General features: G+C 37.6%; 1 protein-coding gene across 3 annotated transcripts in view; it reads right to left on the bottom strand.

The window, feature by feature from the left end:
• ATAD2 (ATPase family AAA domain containing 2) overlaps window positions 1-24,034 on the bottom strand; it is a gene marked incomplete at its 5' end in the record, with an annotated part of 67,952 nt that overhangs the window by 43,220 nt on the left and 698 nt on the right. For 2 of the 3 annotated variants that reach the window (XM_079722617.1, XM_079722616.1), the window contains 7 exons: window positions 1,577-1,694; window positions 2,344-2,493; window positions 3,212-3,299; window positions 3,554-3,653; window positions 4,278-4,443; window positions 6,421-6,467; window positions 12,743-12,891. In XM_079722617.1, coding sequence (XP_079578743.1) covers window positions 1,577-1,694; window positions 2,344-2,493; window positions 3,212-3,299; window positions 3,554-3,653; window positions 4,278-4,443; window positions 6,421-6,467; window positions 12,743-12,891 — 818 coding nt within the window. The remainder of the gene's footprint in view (window positions 1-1,576; window positions 1,695-2,343; window positions 2,494-3,211; window positions 3,300-3,553; window positions 3,654-4,277; window positions 4,444-6,420; window positions 6,468-12,742; window positions 12,892-24,034) is intronic. The other variant, XM_079722615.1, reaches the window with a different exon arrangement.

Here is a 24,034-nt window from a genome sequence, read left to right on the forward strand (position 1 = left end):
CTTACCCACTGGACCATCACGAAAAGTCCCTGGCCTCTTTTCTTTTCTTGTGTGTGAGTTTAACTTTTTTTTTTTTAATTGAAGTATAGCTGATTTACAATGTTGTGTTAGTTTCAGGTGTACACACAGTGATTCAGTTATACATACAGATATATATAAGAATATGTATATATTCTTTTTCAGATTCTTTTCCCTTATAGGTTATTACAAGATATTGAGTATAGTTCCCTGTGCTATATAGGTCCTTGTTGGTTACCTATTTTATTTTATTTTTTATGTATTTATTTTTTTTAAATGTATTTATTATTTTTGGCTGCGTTGGGTCTTCGTTGCTGCGCGCAGGCTTTCTCTAGTTGCGGCAAGCGGGGGCTACTCTTCGTTGCGGTGCACAGGCTTCTCACTGAGGTGGCTTCTGCTGCTGTGGAGCACGGGCTCTAGGCACGCGGGCTTCAGTAGTTGTGACTGGACTCTTTTCAAGTGCAGTTTATCTTGGGCAGCCCTGACAGGTTTTCTTTCTGATTCTCTATGCTTCTGGGCTCTGGTTGTGTGAAAAGGGATGATGAAACAAGAAATCTAGACCGTACACTTGTGATTTTGAGACTCTGAACATCAAATTAAAAGACCCCGGGACGCAAGCAGTAGTTCATATTTTTCCTAGAAGAGAGGAATTTGTCAGTACCTATAGAGGTGTTGCCTTCCATGGCCAAAACATGATCAGATAGAGTCTGCTTCTAGGAGGAGGCCTCTAAAAACTGTTCGAATAGTTGGAAGTCTCATAAGACTTCAGTCTTACTTCTGAGCACATTAATAATATTAGGAAAAAAGCACCATTCCCCACATGAGTGTCATTTTTTTCTGCCTTTTTAGGCTTCACCCTATAAGCTTTCTCATTCATGAACTACTATAATGCTACTATTACCCAGAAAATTCTAATGCATCAGAAAATCTTTTATTACTCAGGAGAATGAAGAAATAACAAGAATTACCTCTTTAGACTTAAGTATGACAGACAGGCAACAAGTGTTAGGATGTAGAAGGAAAAGAAACCCACAAATAATTTGAATAGTCATAGAAAATTAATGTTTCCCAGTATGTAAGAAGAGCAAATTTGAAAAATATATCCAAAAATGGATGGTCACAGTCATAAGTCTAGAAGCTATGTAACTTAGAATTTGTCACGGTAAGAAAATATATCTAGGACAGTATGTGAAGACAAGACTAAACCTTATACTCTAACTTAACGTGAAAATTAAATGAAACAATCTACGTAAAATGCTTAACACCAAGCCAGGAATACAGTAAACACTGAAGCAAAGGTAGCTCTCTATTATTAGTGTGGAACAATGGAATAAACTACCTTACCATGGTAGTTGTTAACAATTCCTATCAGTGGAAGCAAAACCAAAAACTAGTTAGTGGTAGTGGGGATTAGAACACTAAAGGCATAGAGCTAACTCTCCCAAATATACAATTCTAGAATTCTATCCTGATACACCTAATCCTAAGACTCTAGAATTCTACCTTAACATAGAGACAATTATGTTTTCATAAATCAGTCACTATTTCAGAACCAAACCTGTTCATTCGTTTACAATAAGGACTTCTTGGTCCCGTAGAAGATAATCGATATCTTGGTCTTGTGGGAGAAGCTGGGCCACTATAAAATATGTTGGGCTTTCTCTGATGACGAGGTTCTAAGAAAAAAAATTATATGTATGTGACATATAAATATGTATAAAGACAATTTTGCTCTTCACCTAAAAACTTACAATGATGCTACCTTCCATGAAAATACTAGTATGTACCTACTGTAGAATATTTTACTGTTCAGGTTTTAAATCGCTTACGCCTGCAACATTGCTGTTGAATATATACGTGTAGCACAGACACCAAGCAACCAAAACACACACTGGTCATAAACACACTGGTCATAAACACACTGGTCATAAACAACCATTATGATTATACTGATGCATAACAGCTGATTATCAGCTTTGCATATATACACTCAGATGTATTGAGGTACAACTTTAAATAAATCAAAAGTGGTCCTATTTATACTAACTTATAAAATAAAGTACAAAGCTGTGAAAACTAAAATAATTAAAGACAGACATGAAATTTCAAAATAACCTAATTATTTACTTTCATCAAGGCTAACATTTAACTTTCTTTAGAAGAAATAACTTCTTGCACATCTTGGGGAAGTTATGAAAGACAACAGCCCTGAGTATTCTGCAAAATGAAAACATGAAAAATAAGAATGACAGAAGAAAGGCAGTGAAGATAAAGGAAACCTGATTACATCTTCTCCTGGAAAAAAAAAAAATAGATAGCACTTACTTTCCAATGGAGCCTGATAGTGAACAGTAGCTTTTCTCTGTCTAAGATAATATCGTTTCTGATTATCTTCTTCTCCATCCTCTTCATCTTCATCGTCATCATCTTCATCATCATCTTCATCTCCTTGGTCTTCACCCTCTTCGGATGACTCTACAATTAAGAAACATTTACTTTCAGGCTTCTCACCCAAATGCTAACAATTTTTAAAATAGGGGGATAGAAAAAGACTCTCCTTTTAAAATTTATTTACTTCTAGATTGTTCATAGAAAGAATCTGTAATTCTGCAACATCAAATGAAGATTTTTAAAAAATGAAGTAAAAAACTATAGAATTAAAAACAACTAGGGGAAGGAAAAAAGTAGTTCAAAGGCTACTATCAGTACGTACCAAACTAAAGTTTATAGCGTTACTGCTAATTTCATTAATATAGTGGACTTCTGGCTGCCACTGAGTTACATGCCGTATAACTCAAATAATCTACTTAAGATAATGTAAAACACCCTCACCAGATATTTAAAACGCATTTCGGAAAACTGATTTTCATTCAATAAAAGTTCTAAGAAATTGCAGCAATAAGTCCTAAACAGAATAGTAAAACTCAACTTTAATTAACTTTTAACTCAAACAGGTAGAGATATGCTGTCTGTAGATGTATTATACAAGCAAACCAGTTTCATTTGTTTTAGCATGTTTAAGTACTTTCCCAACAAAACATATTACCCTTTTATCTCCCCTGCCTTCACTTTTTCTTTGAAACTATGACAACCCTAATTTATCATAAACTACCATAAATGTCACAGATTCTGAATAAAAAGGCTATATTCTGCTAAATAAAACCCAGAAGATAGAACAAGAGAAAAGACTAACCCACACTGCCTTCTTGATTGTCAGTTGTTTCTTCATCAGTTCTTTGAATACCTTTTTGTTTTCCTCTTGTGTACATATTAAGATTCCCCTAAAAATGTTTAAATAAAATCCATTAATGTTTAGTATGTTTATTTAAAAAAACCCAGTAGGGCCTCCCAATCCTACTGAAAATGAAGATATTTCCAGCTATAAACTCTTAAAACTCCAGCAGTAACTAGTGACTGATCAAACAAATGCTGAACAAAATGATAAATAATTTAACCAAAAAATGGATAGGTTCTAGAGAAAAAAGGTTAAACTGGAGATTACTATATCATCCCCTTAATGGAAGAATATATTTACTTCTGTTTCATTAAACATTCCCAAGTCTTCAAGTTCTCTCATTCGCTGTCTACGCATCTTCTTCATAACATCCATTTTTTGAAGTACAGCTTCAGCAGTGCTTTAAAAAAATGATATAAAAATAAGCTAAAACTGTAAAAGAGTAGTATATTTTAGGACTTCCCTGGTGGCGCAGTGGTTAAGAATCTGCCTGCCAATGCAGGGGACACGGGTTCAAGCCCTGGTCTGGGAAGATCCCACATGCCGCGGAGCAACTAAGCCCATGCACCACAGCTACTGAGCCTACACTCTATAGAGCCCACCCTCTGCAACAAGAGAAGCCACCGCAATGAGAAGCCTGCACACCACAACGAAGAGTAGCCCCAGCTGGCCACAACTAGAGAAAGCTCGCATGCAGCAACGAAGACTCAATGCAGCCAGAAATTTATTTAAAAAATAAAAGAGTAGTATATTTCTAAAAACTTAATTTTTCTTCCATTGTATTCTCTGAGTGCTGGGATTTTAAATACCCTTATAAGAAGCACTGATTTACTAATGTAGAAATATTTCATATTCTTTGTAAGAATTTAAATACACATACAGAATGATTACAAAATCCTCTAATAATCACTCTCCTTTATACTTTACATAAACTGAATGCATTAAATACTCCTGCTAGTCAAAACGTAGTCCCCAACAAAAAGTTTTTGCCAGCTAAATAATCTTGATCTAAATTTTTACTTACTTTGTTATAAGTTTGTCAAATAGTACAGACTGGTTCACGCTACCATAACGACTTCTAATCCTGCAACTTCGGCGAACTTCAACATCACCATTCTCTTCATGCAAGCGTTCTGTCTTTTGAACTATGTTTCTAGTCCTCAATGACCGAGTAACCGTAATTACTTTGTCTTCATAGATGTGTACATAAAAGCAAGTAGAAAGATTTGAAATAACAGCATTTATAAAACAATTCTAAAATGAACAACTGAATAGCTACACTTTCATATAATGAAATTTTAGTTTCTTGAACTTACCCTTCTCAAAAATACTAGAAAACAAAAATAAAGTTACAACATACACCTACCATAGGTCCAGCCATACCACTCTCAAGAGAAAATGAACGCTATATATATAATACAAAGACTTGTACACAATGTTCAAAGCAGTTTTGTGACAGTCCCCAAATGGAAACAACCCAAATGTCCATCAAAAGATGAAATTGTGGAAAACAACCTAAGTGTCCATCAATAGGTGAATGGATAAAGAAGATGTGGAGTATACACACAATAGAATATTATTCAGCCATGAGAAAGGACATCCTGCTATTTGCAGTAATATGGATGGACCTTGAGGGCATTATACTAAGTGAAATAAGTCAGAGAAAGACAAATACTGAATGATATCACTTACATGTTCAATCTAGAAAAACCAAACTCATAGAAACAGAGACTAGAATGATGGTTACAAAGGACTGGGAAGTGGGAGAAAAAGGGGAGACTGTTAGTCAAAGAGTACAAATTTTCAGCCATAAAATGAGTAAGTTCTGGGGCTCTAATGTACAGCAGTGGCTATAGTTAGTAGTGCTGTATTGCAGGGGTCCCCAACCCAGGAGCCTGTTAGGAACCAGGCCTCACAGCAGGAGGTGATCAAGCGAAGCTTCATCTGTATTTACAGTCGCTCCCCATCACTTGCATTACCGCCTGAGCTCCGCCTCCTGTCAGATCAGTGGCAGCATTAGATTCTCATAGGAGCTCAAACCCTACTGTGAACTGCTCATGCGAGGGATCTAGGTTGCGCGCTCCTTATGAGAACCTAATGTCCGATGAGCTGAGGTGGAGCTGAGGCAGTGATGCTAGCGCTGGGGAGCGGCTGCAAATACAGATTATCATTAGCAGAGAGGCTTGACTGCACAGGTCTCCATAATAAATCAATTGCTTGCCGACTCATACCAAAACCCTATCAGTGAGTGGCAAGTGAAAACAAGCTCAGGGCTCCCACTGATTCTGCATTATGGTGAGTTGTATAATTATTTCATTATATATTACAATGTAATAATAACAGAAATAAGGTGCACAATAAATGTAATGCTCTTGAATCATCCCCAAACCATCTCCCCAACACCCCTGCCCCCCGGTCCATGGAAAAATTGTCTTCCATGAAATTCGTCCCTGGTGCCAAACAGGATGGAGACTGCTACCGTACTGTATACTTGAAAGTTGCTGGGACAGTGGATCTTGAATGTTCTCAGCACAAAAAAGAAATGGTAATTATGTGACATGATGCAGGTGTTAGATAAAGCCGTGGTAATAATCATTTTGCAATATATAAGTATCAAATCAACAATGCAATGTACTCCTTAAGTTAAGGCAATGTTATATGCCAATTATATTAAAATAAAGCTAAGGAAAAAAATTGTGATATATCCACATAATGGAATACTACTCAGCAATAAAAAGCAACAACATGGATGATACTCAAAGTAATTATGCTGAGTCAAAGAAGCCAAAGAAGAATGCATACCATATAATTCCATTAATATAAAACTCTAGACAATACAAACTCACCATACTCTACAGCACTCTGTAGAGCGCTGTAACACTCTACAGTGACAGCAAGCAGATTGGTGGCTGCTCAGGAATCTTGGGGCATGGAGAGGAGCTAGAGGAGCCAGGAGCGATTACAAAGGGGCCTGAGGAAATCCTGGAGGGTGATGGTTATCTTTACTACCTTATCGTGGTGATGGTTTGACGGCATGCACTTATATCAAAACCAAACAAACTGTACACTTCAAATATGGACAGTTTATTGTATGTACCACAATACGCCTGTAAACAAAATACTAAATACATGTTTTAAAAAATTTAAATGCCTTTAACATTACTTACCTTCTTTGCACTCTTCTTTTTTATCAGCCTGCTGTCTGGCCAACTGCCTATATGAAAAAAATATAGTAAATAATTCAAAATAATTGACATAATTTTAAATCCTATATTTTATAATACTACAAACTAGGACCAAAATTAAATCAGCTTGGAGGGTAAATACTTAGAGTTACCTAAAAACCAGTGAAAAAATAGGGTGAGAATACCTATGCTTATATATTGTTATGGCTAAACAAAGGCTGAGAACCCTGTTGTGAAATTCAATGATATACAGCTGTGTCTCAGTAACAGCAGGGGATTGGTTTCAGGACCCCACATGGATACCAAAATCCGAGGATGCTCAAGTCTCTTATATAAAATGGCATAGTATTTGCATATAACCTCTGCCCATCCTCTTGTTTTTTTGTTTTTTTTTTTGCGGTACGCAGGCCTCTCACTGTTGTGGCCTCTCCCATTGCGGAGCACAGGCTCCGGACACGCAGGCTCAGTGGCCATGGCTCACGGGCCCAGCCGCCCTGTGGCATGTGGGATCTTCCCGGACCGGGGCACAAACCCATGTCCCCTGCATCGGCAGGTGGACTCCCAACCACTGCGCCACCAGGGAGGCCCCATCCTCTTGTATTTTATTTGTTTTAATAAATTTATTTATTTTTGGCTGCGTTGGGTCTTCGCTGCCGTGCGCGGGCTTTCTCTAGTTGCCGCAAGTGGGGGCTACTCTTCATTGAGGTGCGCAGGCTTCTCTTGTTGCGGAACACAGGCTCTAGGCACGCGGGCCTCAGTAGTTGTGGCACGTGGGCTCAGTAGTTGTGGCACATGGGCTCTAGAGCGCAGGCTCAGTAGTTGTGGCACATGGGCTTAGGTGTCCCGCCGCATGTGGGAATCTTCCCGGACCAGGGATTGAACCCGTGTCCCCTGCGTTGGCAGGCAGATTCTTAACCACTGTGCCACCAGGGAAGCCTGTCCTCTTGTATACTTTAAATCACCTCTAGTTTACTTATAATACCTAATACAATGTAAATACTATGTAAACAGTTGTTGGTGAACGGTAAATTCAAGTTTTGCTTTTTGGAGCTTTCTGGAATTTGGGGGGAGGGGATATTTTCAATCCACTGTTGGTTGAATCTGCACATGCAGAACCAGTGGATACAGAGGGTCAACTGTATGCATGAACTCTTAGCTAAACAGAATTAATCAGAACAAAGTATCTTACTTAAAACAAGAAATGAAATCCTTAGCCTAAGTATTTAGGTATAACTGAACTAATAAGCACTGAGTAAAAAGAAGACAATGTGTTTTATACCACAGGGATCTAGTGGTCCCACATCCTTGAGGACCTATAAACATGTTACAGAACTTAGTGACATGTTCATTTCCTTCTAAGAACATTTGCTGGCTACAATCTTTACATGACACGCATTATCATTCACATGTAGAAAGAGTCACATTTGTGAATCAGATATCCCACCTACAAACTGGTATACAGAATCTGTTGAATTGCAAAGAACACCTTCCAAAGCTTAAAGAAAGTATCCTCCTCCCATCTTTTTCCCCAAATCCACTGAGCAACAAAGCAGTATGTCTCATTAACCTATTTTTAGGGACTCAATTTTCCATACTTGGATAGGCTATATCTATTAATCAACCTATGAATCAAGCAATATTTGCAAGCGTGCTGGTTATACCCATGGAGTATCAAATGGGACACTTTAAAATAAAACAAAACCATCTTATCCAGAAGAGCTAACTCATGTGTCCTCCTAACAATGTAAGTCATCATTAATTCCTTATCTCTTTTGGAACACAGGTAAGAACCAAGAACAAAATAAAAAACCTTTCAGCAATCCATCTACAGATCAAGGTCTAGTTTGTTCACAAACTTTTCTCATAGAGTAGACCCTCCCTCCATACCCTGTAGGTCTACACTTTTATAAACCAGACCCCCTATTAGATGCTAGGGATACAAAGACTAAAGCAGTGGTTTTTTTCTGGGTTTTCTTTTTCTTTTTCTTTCTTTCTTTTTTTGTGCCTGTAGGGGAAGGGAAGCACTTTTTACCCTTGCAGGGGTTGCTATACTTGTTCTTAAACAGCTAGATAATAAATATTTTTGGCTTGTCATTTTCTGTCATAACTACTCGTACAACTCTAACAGTGAAGCAGGAATGCAGCCATAGACAGAAGTAATGGGCATGACTGTGTTCCAATGAAACTATTTACCAAAACAGGTGTCTGGACTTTTGTCAACTCCTGTGAACCTGATGAAAGCTATGGATCTTTTCTCCCTAGAAAACTGCATATACACATACAAGTTTAAACATTACTTCAGAGGTTTCATATGCCCCCTGGAAACCATGATTACTGGACCTAGTTAAGAACTCCAGGACCAGACAAATATATATCCTGCTCTCAAGGCACAGTTATTCACATCTTTATTATTCTAACAGTCTTGGTCCCCTGGTCTTTGAGCCCCAAATAGATTGACAATAAAGGGGTGAGGGGTAAAGAACAACACAGAAAGGAAGTAAGAGATTTTACTATAGTCAACGTGGCCACAGCAAAAAGGGTCACCATGATAGGAAATACAGAAAACTACGTAAGGCAGAATTCAAAACTACTACAGACCACTTTCTATGTCTCATAGAAACAGATCCTGGTGTTATCACTATATACAATTATAGTCTTTGTAATAATGATGTGAATACAGGGAGTTCTTTTAAAGACAGGAATTCTTCTTTTAAAGATCGGAAGAAATATAAATGGCCAGCCAATAAGCACATGAAAAAATATTCAACATCATTAACCACCAAGGAAATGCAAATGACAACCACAATGAGATACTTCATACCCACATGGCTAAAACCAAAAAGACAGACTATGGCAAGTGTTAGTGAGGATGTAGACAAATTGGAATCCTCATACATTGCTGGTGGGAATGTAAAATGGTACAGCTGCTTTGGACAGTGTTAAAACAGAGTTAACTGTTTAGCCCAGCAATTCACTCCTAGGTATATACCCAAAAGAACCAAAACCCTATGTTCACACACAAATTTGTACACCAATATTCATCAACTAATGAGTGGATAAACAAAATGTAACATATTCATATAATGGAATCTTACTTGACAATAAAAAGAATGAAGTGATGATAGATACTACAATATAGATGAACCTTCAAAACACACCAAGTAAAAGAAGCCAAACACGAAAGAACATATGTCGTATGATTCCACTTGTATAAAATATCCAGAATAGCCAAATCCACAGAGGTAGAAAGTAGACCTGTGGTTCCCAAGTGGCTGGGGATGGAGGGATAATGGGTATGGTGTTTCTTTTGGGGTGATGAAAATATACTGAAATTAGATAGCAGTAATACTTGTACAATACTGCAAATATTCTAAAACCACTGAATTATACACTTTAAAGTCATGAATTTTAATGGCACGTGAATTATTTCAATAAGTTATTTTAAAATAATTAATAAAGATAGGAATTCAATAAATTTCAGAAGCAACCTCATTTAAAAACACCAAGTCACTCATTTTTAAAAATAATATTATCTTAAAAATATTTATTTATTTATTTATATTTTTGGCTGTGTCGGTCTTAGTTGCAGCACACAGGATCTTCATTGCGGCATGTGGGATCTTTGTCGCAGCGCGCAGGCTTCTCTCTAGCTGTGGCATGCAGGTTCTCTCTCTCTAGTTGTGGCGCACGGGCTCCAGAGCACGTGGGCTTTGTAGTTTGCAGCAAGCAGGCTCTAGTTGCGGTGTGCAGGCTCAGTAGTGGCGGCGTGCAGGCTTAGTTGCCCTGCGCCATGTGGGATCTTAGTTCCCTGACCAGGGATCGAATCCGAGTCCCCTTCATTGGAAGGTGGATTCTCTACCACTGGACCACCAGGGAAGTCCCACCAAGTCACTCATCTTTAAATCAAGATTAAAAAAGCACTTATTTTAATACGTTCCTTTAATACCTAACACAATGTTTCACAGACCTGAGTAACATACAGAGCCTTTTAAAGATAAAGACTTTTGAGGATTTCCAATATTAAGTTTTTTATGATTATGTACAAGCCAAACTAGATATAAATAAATTCATTTAGGTTTTATACAAATGAAACTATAAAAACAACTACCAACAAAAATATTAACGGAATACATTGGAGGTTTTGCTGAAACAAATTAGCCATACGCTGTGTGAATGTGGTTCAGACTGCTATGGGTTTCTCTTGAGTTTGGCATGTTATGTATCATGTTTATTGTATAACATGAAGACTCAATTCATCCATTTCTCTTTATCTGAAGTGCTCCAAATCTTCATTTGAACAGCATGTCATGACATCACATCGTGTGGCTTTCTCTGGAAGCAGATGCATCCTTTATGTATTAAGGTTAGACTCAGTTCTTTTTTTTTTAATATTTATTTATTCATTTTGGTTGTGCCGGGTCTTAGTTGCGGCACGTGGGACCTTCGCTGCGGCATGTGGACTTCTTGGTTGCAGCATGAGAACCTGTTGGTTGCGATATGCGGACTTCTTAGTTGTGGCACGCATGCAGGATCTCGTTCCCCGACCAGGGATCGAACCTGGGCCCCCTGCATTGGGCGTGCAGAGTCTTACCCACTGGACCACCACAGAAGTTCCCAGACTCAGTTCTTATCTCCAGAACCCGAGATAACTAAAGCAGTACTACTTGGTGCCAAATGTAAACATAAATGCAGGGCCTGAAATTTTATGGCTATTCTCTATGAGGTAGCAATTTAGATGAGTCAGAATATTTTTTCTTCAGATCATGAAATAATCTTTAAATTTTCATAGAGAATTCACAGAACCCACCAACCCAACCCCACCCCAAGAAGACTTCAAGTTTCAGAAATACTGGGGTAGCTTAAATTGTATTTCATTGATTCTAAAAATTGTACATTTCCCCCCCATTTTAACATCTCTGAAATTGGGATATATCTTACTACTGATGGTATGTCATAGTTTAACTTTCAGTGTTTTTTTCTTTCTTACTGTCTCATAAAATAATGTTGTGTGTTTCAATTGTTGCTAACTTGGATTCCATGAAATACAGTAGGTATTCCACGAATAGTGGATGAAACAAGATGCAGATTTAAATATATACAATAAAAGGCCAAGTATATAATTGACAAAAATAACAGTACCAAAAAGGAACTTAAAAGGGCACAACCTCACTTATCTGGAAAATCTGCTACACAAAATAAGAATCAAGCCAAAGCAATCTTGCAGGGGAAAAAAATGGAGCTGGAGGAATCAGGCTCCCTAGAGCCCGCACTTTGCAACAAGAGAAGCCACCACAGTGAGAAGCCTGCGCACCACAACGAACAGTAGTGCCCACTCACTGCAACTAGAGAAAGCCCTTGTGCAGCAATGAAGATACAACGCAGCCAAAAATAAATAACTAAATAAATATATTTTTTAAAAATTCTATTTGAGAGTAAGATGGTTCTAATTTTCTACGTCATTATGAGTAAATACTTTGTGAGAAGAATTAATGTAAAAACAATTATTTCATCAAACAAATTTTATTATAATTGGCACCCCTCTCCCAATTCCTGTTAAGCCCACTAAAATGGGGACAAAAGTGAAGGTTTTGAGCTAATTAAAGTTAGGTTTAAATTTGCCCTAGACCAAATAAACCCAAATTCCATGAAGTACACACTTCCTAATTCACTGAAATTAATTCCTTGAGTATTAAAATGTAATTCATGCCATCTACCTCAGGGTTCTTGAGAAATAAAATATAAATATGTATAAAGCACCTAGTCAAAAAACCATTGAACCATTGAACAAGTCAAAAAACAAAAACAAAGCCATGTTCTGGCCTCTTATGTGAAGAAAGCCTTAGAAGCATACCAACAGAGATATTCATAAATGACTCAGAATTGATGAAAAACTTGATAGTAAGCAATCAGAAATATAAATACTATTTTGAATAAAGGCTTTTTACAGACTATGAAGCAGAACCACATATCATAAGCAAGTTATAGTCATAAAGTCTCTTTAGATTACTCAAGTACCCAGAACTGATCCTGTATCAACCATCCTGTATCAATCAGCCTCGTCAGTTGCACTCACACATATCACAGATACCATCTTTGAACAAGAAAATAAAAACAAACCTGACCTGAGGACATACTAAAATTTTAATTCAATAACATTCATTTAGTGCAATTTCATCTCAAATAAATTACATTTTACAATCTGGACTCTTGATGACCAGTCAAGAACACACTTAAAAATTAAATACAAATCCTAAATTATTACTTTAAAACTATTTTGAATTAGCATTTAAGCATCTTGTATTACCTTGTAAAATGCCTGCCATTAGTATGTTTCTCCGTTATTTCCATATTCTTATCAAAACTAGAATCTGAAGAATTCTGTGCATTTTTTCTCAAGGACCTTAAAGCACGTGTCCGGTGGTAGGTTTCAACTTCCTTAACTGAAGACCCATCCTTTAAAAAAAAATTAAGAAACATCTAAGTTTTTCTTCAGTCAAATCCCCAAGTTAAACCCCTAAGATTTGTCTCTGATTAAAAGTTCTAACAACTGCTTTTGGTGCACAGTATCATTTTTGCATCTCCCCAAGAAACTAAAATAGTTAATATCTAGAATAATCATTTTACAATAAACAAATATGAGCAATGTCTATGGGGTGGCTAGTATAAGATTTATTAATGTTTTATAGTTCTATTTCATAACAAGTAGTCTCGAGTGAAATTTTCTACCACTGATAAAAAGTTGTAAGCCTTTATTTTAAGGCTACGGAAATTAGAAAGATACACATACACCATGAAACCAATGGAAACAACCTTAAAATAACTGGACTATCAGAAGGGTAATTTTGGCTTGGATGACAAAAAGGAGTTATTACTATGTCACACAATTTCACCCACATAATGTAAAAAATGAATTTAGAGACTGTTTATGTACATTAATTTCTTGTAAAAACCATAGAGCTCTATTTAACTTTATTTTTGCTCAACAGACTACAGGCTCTCTAAGTTACTGGGTTGCTTTATGAGCTACAGAGGTTCTGTCATAAAGTATTCAAAATTTCATACATGGCTTTGAGAAATCATACAGAGGATACTTTTACGTTAGGATAGAAGGCAAATGTACCTAACAACTCTATAATCCTATGTCTTACTACCCTAAAAACTTATAATTTTAGAAAAACCGGCAGTGTTTTTTTAAAAAATAAAACATCAGTGCCCCCCTACCCCATGCGCCTCAGGCTGGCTTTACCTGGTCATTTCATTATATTTTATTAGGATATTTTGTCATTTAATTTTGTTTCAGGAAGAATATTTGATTGGTTCAAAGGTAAAGTAAGGATATTTAAACCACAAGGATCTGTGCAAGAATTAGACAGGTTCTTAAAGGCACGAGAGGACAATTAAAAAAATTAGACAGGTTCTTCATAAGGTATTAAGTGATACGTATGATTTGTTACTTTTATCAGTGTACCTATATTTCAGGATGTTTCAAAAAAGAATAGCTATACATTTAGGTAGGTGTATTATTTTTTAAATGAATACCTACATCTTAGATGGGTGTAGTGTAACATAAGACTTTCCAAGGGAAATTGTAAGGGTATCTATTTCCACTCTCTCAACTTCCATGTGTAATTTTTCTTAAAATGGAGCTAAGGGCTTCCCTGGTGGCGCAGTGGTTGAGAGTCCGCCTGCCGATGCAGGGAACACGGGTTCGTGCCCCGGTCCGGGAAGATCCCACATGCCGCGGAGCGGCTGGGCCCGTGAGCCGTGGCCACTGAGCCTTCGCATCTGGAGCCTGTGCTCCGCAAAGGGAGAGGTCACAACAGTGAGAGGCCCGCGTACCGCAAGAAAAAAAACAAAAAACAAAAAACGGATCTAAGAAGGCATCTTAACACAAGGCATCCTCTTTCATTCACCTCTCTCCCATTTCACAGAAGAAAGTCGTAACTCTCACTCATTCTGAATCTTACTATTGTAAGGCTGCTTCAAGGCATTAAAAACCTTCCTAAAACCAAAGAAAAACACTAATGTAGGTGTTAAGAGAATGAATGACTAAGCTAGGCAACAAATCCTTTCCTTTGTTAGGTGGTTTCCAATTCTTCTGCTTTTAACAAAATTGAAAGGAGACCTAATCAAGCTAAGAGACCATTAAAAATGTTTGGCAAGTGACTTCCTGCTTATAAGCCAGAAAAACTGAGTGGCACTGCAAATAAACTTCCCTTTATTACTATCTACTTATTTATATGAACAATGTTTCTCAGTGCTTACCTTTATAAAAACAATGGAACTGATGACAAAACACTCTTTAGCAATAAATAAGATTCATCCACAGATACTTAAACTAACTGGGTGGGTAGGGAGACTTAAACCACATGAAATCCTAATAAAATATTACTTCCTATGTTTAATCATTTTTAATCAAAATAGATACTTTTTTGTTGTTTTGATCAATTGAATGTTAATAATGATAATTCAATACACAAAAATTTTATTTTTTGGAGCTCTGTCATCATGGAAAAGTGGAAAAAATCAAACTTTTGTTTTATAAGTATGAAAGGATAATTAATAACTGACTTTCAAGCATGAAAATATATCAAGATAAAATGCTGTGGGTTAAGTGGATTGAAAATACAAATTAAAAGAGGAAAAAAAAAGAAGGTGGGCTTCCCTGGTGGCGCAGTGGTTGAGAGTCCACCTGCTGATGCAGGGGACACGGGTTCGTGCCCCGGTCCGGGAAGATCCCACATGCCGCGGAGCGGCTGGGCCCATGAGCCGTGGCCGCTGAGTCTGCGCGTCCGGAGCCTGTGCTCCGCAACGGGAGAGGCCACAACAGTGAGAGGCCCGCGTAAAGCAAAAAAAAAAAAAAAAAAAAAAAAGAAGGTAAAATCTCTGACTACTAAAAGAACTTGTTCATGTATTAATTTTTAATGTTTCAAGACAGGTATCAAATAACTATAATTTTTACATTCCAGTGGATACTTATAAAAGTGTGATGTAATAGTTTTATTTTTTAATGTCAACCTTAAAAAATGACAGAAATGATCCCTTTGTAACTACTTAAACCTATGCGGGGGGCGGGGGAGACCTTACATCTAAGATCAGCTTAAAAATGTAAAAGCAGGGACATCCCTGGCGGTCCAGTGGTTAAGACTTCACCTTCCAGTGCAGTGAGTGCGGGTTCGATCCCTGGTCAGGAAGCTAAGATCCTACATGCCTCAGGGCCAAAAAACCAAAACATAAAACAAGCAATATTGTAACAAATTCAATAAAGACTTTTAAAAAGATGTGAAAGAGATTATAGAGCTAAAAAACTTTAGAAACGCAGGGGAAAACTTTCATGACGTTGGATTTGGCAATGATTTCTTAGGACACCAAAAGCACAGATAACAAAAGAAAAAACAGGTAAGTTGAACTTCATCAAAATTAAAGAACTTTTGTACAAAGGACATTATCAGTAGAGTGAAATGGAAACTCATGGAATAGGAGATCATGTTTGCAAATCATGTATCTGACAATGACAAAGGACTGATATCCACAATATATAAAGAACTCCTATACTTTTAACACCACCAACAAAAAAAGATAAAAATGGGCAAAGTATTTAAATAGACATTCCTCCGAAGAATATACACAAATGGTCAATACACATGAAAAGATGCTCAACATAACTAGTCATAAGGAAATGCAAATCAAACCCAGTGAGATACCACTTCACACTCATTAGGATGGCTATTATCAAAAACAAAAAAAGAAAAAAGAAAATAAGTATTGGCAAGGATGTGAAGACACTGGAACCCTTGTGTACACTGTGGAAAATGATATGGCAATTCCTCAAAAAATTCAACATAGAATTACCATATGATCCAGCAATGTTGCTTCTGGGTATATACTCAAAAGAAGTGAAAGCAGGGACCAGAAGAGATATTTGAACGCTCATGTTCATAGCAGCATATTCACAACAGCCAAAAGGTGGAAGTAATCCCAATGTTCATCAACAAATGAACGGATTTAAAAAAAACATATATATATCTCTATATATATAGTACCTACAATGGAATATTATTCAGTCTTAAAAATAAAGGAAATTTTAGGGCTTCCTTAGTGGCGCAGTGGTTGAGAGTCCGCCTGCAGATGCAGGGGACATGGGTTCGTGCCCCGGTCCGGGAGGATCCCACATGCCGCGGAGCGGCTGGGCCCGTGAGTCATGGCCGCTGAGCCTGCGCGTCCGGAGCCTGCGCTCCGCAACGGGAGAGGCCACAACAGTGAGAAGCCTGCGTACCGCAAAAATAAATAAGTAAATAAATAAATAAGGGAAATTTTAAACACACTGAAATAACCTGAATGAACCTTGAATACATTATGCTAAGTGAAATAAGTCAGTCGAAGAAGAAGTAGGTTTCCTTTTATGAGGCTCCTTGCCAGGGGCTGGGAAGAGGGAAAATGGTGGGGGGAGGGGGGAGAGGGAGGGAGAGGGAGAGGGAGAGAGAGAGAGAGAGAGTGTGTGTGTGGTGTTGGGGTTTTTTTTTTGGCGGGATCTCTGTTTCCCGACTAGGGATTGAACCTGGGCCATGGCAGTGAAAGGGCTGAGTGCTAACCACTGGACTCCCAAGGAATTCCCAGGGGAGTTAGTGTTTGATAGGTACAGAGTTTCAGTTTTGCAAGATGAAAAATTCTGCACACAGAGGGTGGTGATGGTTGCAGAACAATGAATGTACCTAATATTACAGAAACTATATACTTAAAAATGGTTAAAATGATAATTTTGTTATCTATATGTTATTACAATAAAAAAAAGAAAGTAAATGTCACTATATTCCTGGGGATTAAAAGAAAAAGAAAAAAAAGGTTTCTTTCCATAGGAAAAAAGGAGGGAGTTGCTAAATACTGGGAAAAAGATTCCCTGAGAAACTTAGAAGATTTAATCTTATAAGTGAAACTTTGATTTGCATAGTGAGTGGCTTAGTTCATCGTCCCTAAATAAGCACTAAGCATCAAGAAAGGCTCTCCTTAACAGCATGGAGAAAAAAACAAAACAGGTTTTTTTGGGAGTCACCTATATAAAGGCGCATACTGGGGAATTTAAAAATATAACTTTCAAAAATGGTTTTTATAAAAGCAATATAAAAATAAAAGCAATACGTGCCCATTATAATCAGAAAAATGAAGAAATGTACAAAGATGAAACTGTCACCCTTAATTCCAAGCTACGCACAGATAACCACAGTTAACCTTTTGGTGCATAAACCATTCTTTTCCTTTGCAAACACATTCACACAATTTTTAAATTGCGATATTATTTATTCTTTGCTACTTTTTTCTAGTAATACAACCATTTTCCCATGTCATAAAATCTATTCTAAAAATCTTTTTACATGAATGAATAGTATTTCAGCCATTACATGAATTTAACAAACTGCTTAATGTATCATGTATAGGTAATCTGCAATCTTTTGTGTTATAAATACCTCTAGATGAATTATCTTTTGAACATCTGATTTCCTAAGGAAACTAGCACAGTTGTTAAATCAAAGTCACATTTTAATACAGCTAATCAAAATAATTCTCAAGAGGTAAGTTAAACACCAAATAGTAACAGTAATTAACACTGGATGATAGAAATGGGGACTTTCACTATCTATTTTTTACATTTTTGCAACATGTATTACCAGAAAAAATTTTCCTAAGAAGTGAAAAACAAAGAAAACATACTTAATCTGAAAACTAAACCTAGAGATGTAGTGTCCTCATTTATTCTTTCGCTAAAATCTACTTTTTTTTTTTTTTTTGGTTGGGGGGGTTCGTGGGCCTCTCACTGTTGTGGCCTCTCCCGCTGCGGAGCACAGGCTCCGGACGCGCAGGCCCAGTGGCCATGGCTCACGGGCCTAGCCGCTCCACGGCATGTGGGATCTTCCTGGACCGGGGCACGAACCTGTGTCCCCTGCATCGGCAGGCGGACTCTCAACCACTGCGCCACCAGGGAAGCCCTAAAATCTACTTTAATATTGAGAGTACTGATCGTTCTTAAAAGTGAAGTTTAAAAGGAGAAAAAATATAGTTCATTAGATTTTAAGTCTGTTATAATCTTGCAGAATCAGTAAGTTAGAACAGGGAGCATGCAACAATAAGAAAAGTTTTTTCCCCAAAGTGGACACAATTGAGAAACAGAAATATTCTGATGTTATCTTTCCACTAAAGGTCCAGCGTAGTAAAGCTTTAAATTAATAAAAAATATGTATGGGAGTCATATTGGTTGAGTTAATTCAAGTTATCAATTCAACAAATGAAATTTAAACAGGATTTTTAAGATCACAGTTATATTACTGACATGAAACATATTCATCCAGACTTGGGGCTTCTTGAAAGCCTAAAAAGCAGTGTATTCTAATGTATAACGGTACACACATTATACCCACATTACATAGTTGTGACAGCCCTCCTTAGCTTCATCTTTAAACACTGGTGTGGTCAATTACTCATCATGGACCTATTTCACAAGTTCCAGCAATTTGCTTTCTAACCATACAGCTCTTCCAGTAGATCTAAAACTATCTCCAAATAACTAAATCCAATGGCCTTCTCTACCTCATTCACTTCTATGATCACTCTGTTGTTTGCTTTGATCCTTTGTTTACATGATACTTTTTTTTTTAAACCTAATTCATCCTCTTCCCACCCTTAAAATAAAGCCATTGCTCCAGATCTTAAATATTCTTGTGTTTTGCTATGCACCTTCAAGGATTCAACTCTCAGCTCTACATAGGTGACTCACAAAGAAAAATAGTCCTTACCTCTCACCAAACTCTGGCGTCATATTCCCAAAGATGTACAGCTTACCTCTTCAGCTGGAAACAACACTGCCTTTCCTCCCTCTATCAGACTCCTTGCAGTACTTTTGGACTTTTTTTCTCCGTGCCTCTTAATACCACCTTAATTTAGGCTCTGGTTTTCTCTCTTTTGGTCTGTTGTGATAATAATGTACTAATTAAGAGCCCAACCTTTTAAAGATAGACTGCCTACAACTGATTCTCTGCACGTCACTTAGAACTGTATAATCTTCTCCAAGTTACAGAGACCTTAGTTTCCATATCTGTAATGAGGATAATAATACTTTATTTGTAAACTTTTAAATTACTATACTTCACTTTAAAAATTTAAAAACAGGGACTTTCCTGGTGGCACAGTGGTTAAGAATCTGCCTGCCAATGCAGGGGACACGGATTGGAGCCCTGGTCCGGGAAGATCCCACATGCCACAGAGCAGCTAAGCCCGTGTGCCACAACTACTGAAGCCTGCACGCCTAGAGCCTGTGCTCTGTAACAACAGAAGCCACCGTAATGAGAAGCCCGCGCACAGCAGTGAAGACCCAACATAGCCAAAATTAAAAATATAAATAAATAAATTTATAAAAGTTTAAAAATAATAATTTTGGGAAAACAAACAAAATAATAATAGTTACTTTACAGGGGAAATATGTGTGTGCATATTAGGTACCTTGCCTGGAACACAGCAAGTGCTATGTAAACGGTAGCTATCAGTATTATAATCTTTTAGCTGGTCTTCCAAACTCCAGATTTGTTGACTATAATCCATCCTAAACACTATCTCATCAGATCTCTGTTCTAAAAGCTGAAACTTCTAAGCCTAAAATCAAGAGCCAGCACAACACAAACTAACAAAAATGGACAATAATGGACTATTATTGTCACAAAACAAGTACACTCTCTCAAATGCACAGCAGCCCACTCCAGGGAGCAACACTCATCGCCACTTGTCAAAATCTCCCTCTCCATGCTTTGACATACTTCACTGAGCTGTACGCTTTTCATTTTTGTGTTGTGATATGCTTCAAGTTTTAAAGTATCTCCCATAGGCTGTACGTATCAGTGTCGAGTTTGGGATATTTTTCCAGGCTAAATAAACATACAATTAAAAAAAAACAACCGAAAACAGTACCTTCCAAATACTGCAGTGTTTCATTTTACCTAAAAACATACCGAATAAAAACGTACATAAACACAACCCAAAAGTAACGTACAATCATCACCAAGAAAACCCCTACTACCCATGCTTAAGTGTCTCTTCAGCATGAGAAACAACCCTAGATTGAATGAATCAAAGAGCCTCAGACCTGTGAAAGCACAGAAATAGGCAATGGCTAGCCTGACTCTGGAGGAAAGGGGCATCCAAACTTATAAATAGGAAGAAAATAAAAGCTTAAAAACCAAAGAAACAGATTTAAAACAACAACAAAATATTTTCAGGGAACCCATACAAGTCGGGGAAAAAAAACTCTTAAGCACAGTTGAGTGAGATCATATTCAAAATGTAAAAGTAAAATGTGGTTGAAATTTCCCCGGCTGTCCAGTGGTTAAGGCTCTGCACTTCTACCTCAGGGGGTGAGGGTTCGATCCCTGGTCAGGGAACTAAGATCCCACGTGCCATGCAGTGCACCCAAAAACTTAAAAAAAAAAAATGTAAAATGTGAAAATGTGGTTAATAAATAGGTAACTGTAGGTATCTTCAGAACTTGAAGGTCAGCCTCCAAGATTAGATGAAGAAAAATGCAAGTTAATAAATTAATATGAATAAATCCAACCATCTTTAAAAGGAACCTACCCTAAGAAATGCTGTCAATAAATGTGTGAATGAGACGAGGAAATACCCAAATACAATGAGGGTGGATCAAGGAGTTAAGTTTCTGAAATGCATGATTGATGTAAAAAAGCAAGCTATAGTCAAATCAAATGTATTGAATGTAAAGAACCCTAATTAGAAAATATTCCAATCACAAAGGTATGTTTCATTTTTGGTACTGGTGGACTTTGTCAGCATGAATACATTACCCCTGAAGACCCAATCCCATGCTCACTAAATAACACTCTGATTACAATTTGTTCTACGGAGGATTTGAGAGAGGAGTACTATGTCTCAAAAAGATATAATCCCTACTGGAAATGCTAGTCTGGAAAAGAAACTTTTCTACCCTACAACAACCAGGTGAGTGCTAATTGCTCAACCACCACATACCACTGATACAGCAAGACAATCAACAACAAAATATTTATTATGCACCTACTATGCTCTAGGTGCTAGGAATACACAGCTGAACAAAAGGTCAAAATCCAAACCCCTATGGAGTTACATTCTGATTTGGGGAGAGATAAAAATATTTTAGAAGTAGGAAATTATAGGATATTTAGAAGGTGGTAAGTGCTGGGGACCATAAAACAGAGCAAAGGGGCCTGTCAATGACTGATTTGCAATGTTAAATAGGGTGGTTAGGATAAGCATCATTGAAAAGGTGAAATTTAAGCAAACACTTGAAAGAGACTGTTTCATAGGTTCTCCTAGGTAGGACTCACAGCTCTATTGCTTACTATAAAGGTGAATTGAGCAACTTATTTAAGTCTCTGTGCCTCAGTCCTCTTACCTGCAAAACAAAGATAATCCATCGCACCTACATTATAAGGTTATGAGGATCAAGTTAATGTTTGTAAAATTCTTGCAACACATTAAGCACTCTGAGCTCTGAGGGTTTTTTTAATTTTTTAATTTAAAAAATGTAAAAGGTAAAGAAATAGCTCATGCAGATATCCAGGGAAAGAGTATTCCCAACAGAAAGCAGAGCAACTGCAAAGGCCCTGGGATTCAAGGAGCAGCTAGGCCAGAGAGGGTAGAACAGACTGGGTTTCGCAAAAGGGAGAATGGAAGAGGATGTCATCATAAAGGGAAGGGGGCAAGGAGGTATAGGGCTGCTTCTCAACTTTAAACTTTTACTCTTATACAGGGATTTTTGAGCAGAGGAGTGATCAACTGTCTTGACTTTTTACAAGATCACTCTGTAAGCTATACTGCGAACTGACTTTCAAGGGAGGAGGGCATTACATATAAGGGTGGCAAACAGGGAGGCTAGTCAAGAATCTATTTGAATAATCCATGGGAATTCCCTGGTGGTCCAGTGGTTAGGACTCGGAGCTTTCACTGTCAGGGCCTGGGTTCAATCCCTGGTCAGGGAACTAAGATCCCACAAGCCACACTGCTAGATCAAAACAAACAAACAAACAAAACCAAAACAAACCAAAACACACACAAAAAAACCAAAACACTATTTTAATAATCCAGGCAAAAGATGATGGCTTGAACCAGCATGGTAACAATGGAGCACCTGAGACGTGGTCGGGTTCTGACAAAATTCTGAAAGTAAAGCCAACAGAATTTGCTAATATGAACGGAGAGAAGAGTTATGGATGATTCTAAGGCTTTTAGCCTGAGGAACTTAAAAGATGGAGTGGCCATTAAAATCGACTGTGGTCTCAACAGCTGACAATGACTGAGTCCTAACTATCAGCCAAGTGTTCAGGTAATCTCCTTACATGCCTGATCACATTTAATCCTCACTACCCTTGTGGTGGGTATCACCCCCTTTTAAGTATAGAAACCTGCTGATATTGGTAAACTGATATTCATAACTAACAGTTGTTTTTTTTAATTAATTTTTTATTGAAGTATAGTTGATTTACAATGTTGTGTTAATTACTGCTGTACAGCAAAGTGACTCAGTTATACATATATATATATATATATATATGCACATACACACACACACACACACACATTGTTTTTCATATTCTTTTCCATTATGGCTTATCACAGGAAGAACTAACAGCTGTTTTAAGCACTCTTAACCAGTATTCAATACATCATTACAGTCCCAGGAACTAGCTTTGTCCTGAAGATAATAAACACTCAAATATTTACTGAAATAATTAGCTGTTTCTGAACATAGGTTAATGAGTCCAGTGACTGAGTTCATTGAAGAAGTGTCCAGCCTCCCCAGATCTCTTAACAACTTCTGCCTGTGATTGAGAAACAGATCCTAAAAGTCAGGAAATTGTTTTTTCAATTCAGAATCACAATTTCAGAGACTGACTGGACCATTTCATTCCCCTCAGTAGAGGAACAACTCGTATAGGACCTCTACAAAAGATACCACTAATTTCCCATCGGGATCTCTCTCTTACCTATGGTTTGTCTCTCTCTCTCACCACAGGTTACCTCCCCTTGGCCTCTCATTCTGACTTCCCGGTTCTAACCCTCTCTCTGGTCCTAGTTTTCCCACCCCCATGACTACCCTCCCTTCAACAGAACTAGACTACTTCCTGCTGCCTTAACTTTCCTAACGTCGCTTCCTCAATTTCTCTAACCCTTTGTTAGCGCTGTCTCCTCCACCTGTGTCGCTTTCAGCAGCTGGGGTGGGGAGGGGGAAGGAGAAGCACTTTTTTCAGGAAGACCTTAGTATACTGCTGCACCTCCTTGGAAACCTATAGACCTTGCTTATAACCGTAGCAGGAAGTAACAGAAAGGGAAAGGTGGTGGCGGCAGAGAATCCAAGTTCCAATTTTCGATCTACCATTTACTGGTTAGCTTCTTGAGTCTGTTTTTTCATCTGTAAGAGACATATCGTAACTATCCATTCTCATGGAGCTGTTATGAGGCTTAAGTGAAGAACACGTACATGAAACGCTGCTCTCCATCTCTCTACATTATGCAACCTGGTATTATTCACTGCGTTATGGTTACCGAACCCCTCTGGATCGTA

The sequence above is a fragment of the Hyperoodon ampullatus genome (genome assembly GCF_949752795.1).
Source record: "Hyperoodon ampullatus genome assembly, chromosome: 17".
Classification (NCBI taxonomy): domain Eukaryota; kingdom Metazoa; phylum Chordata; class Mammalia; order Artiodactyla; family Ziphiidae; genus Hyperoodon; species Hyperoodon ampullatus.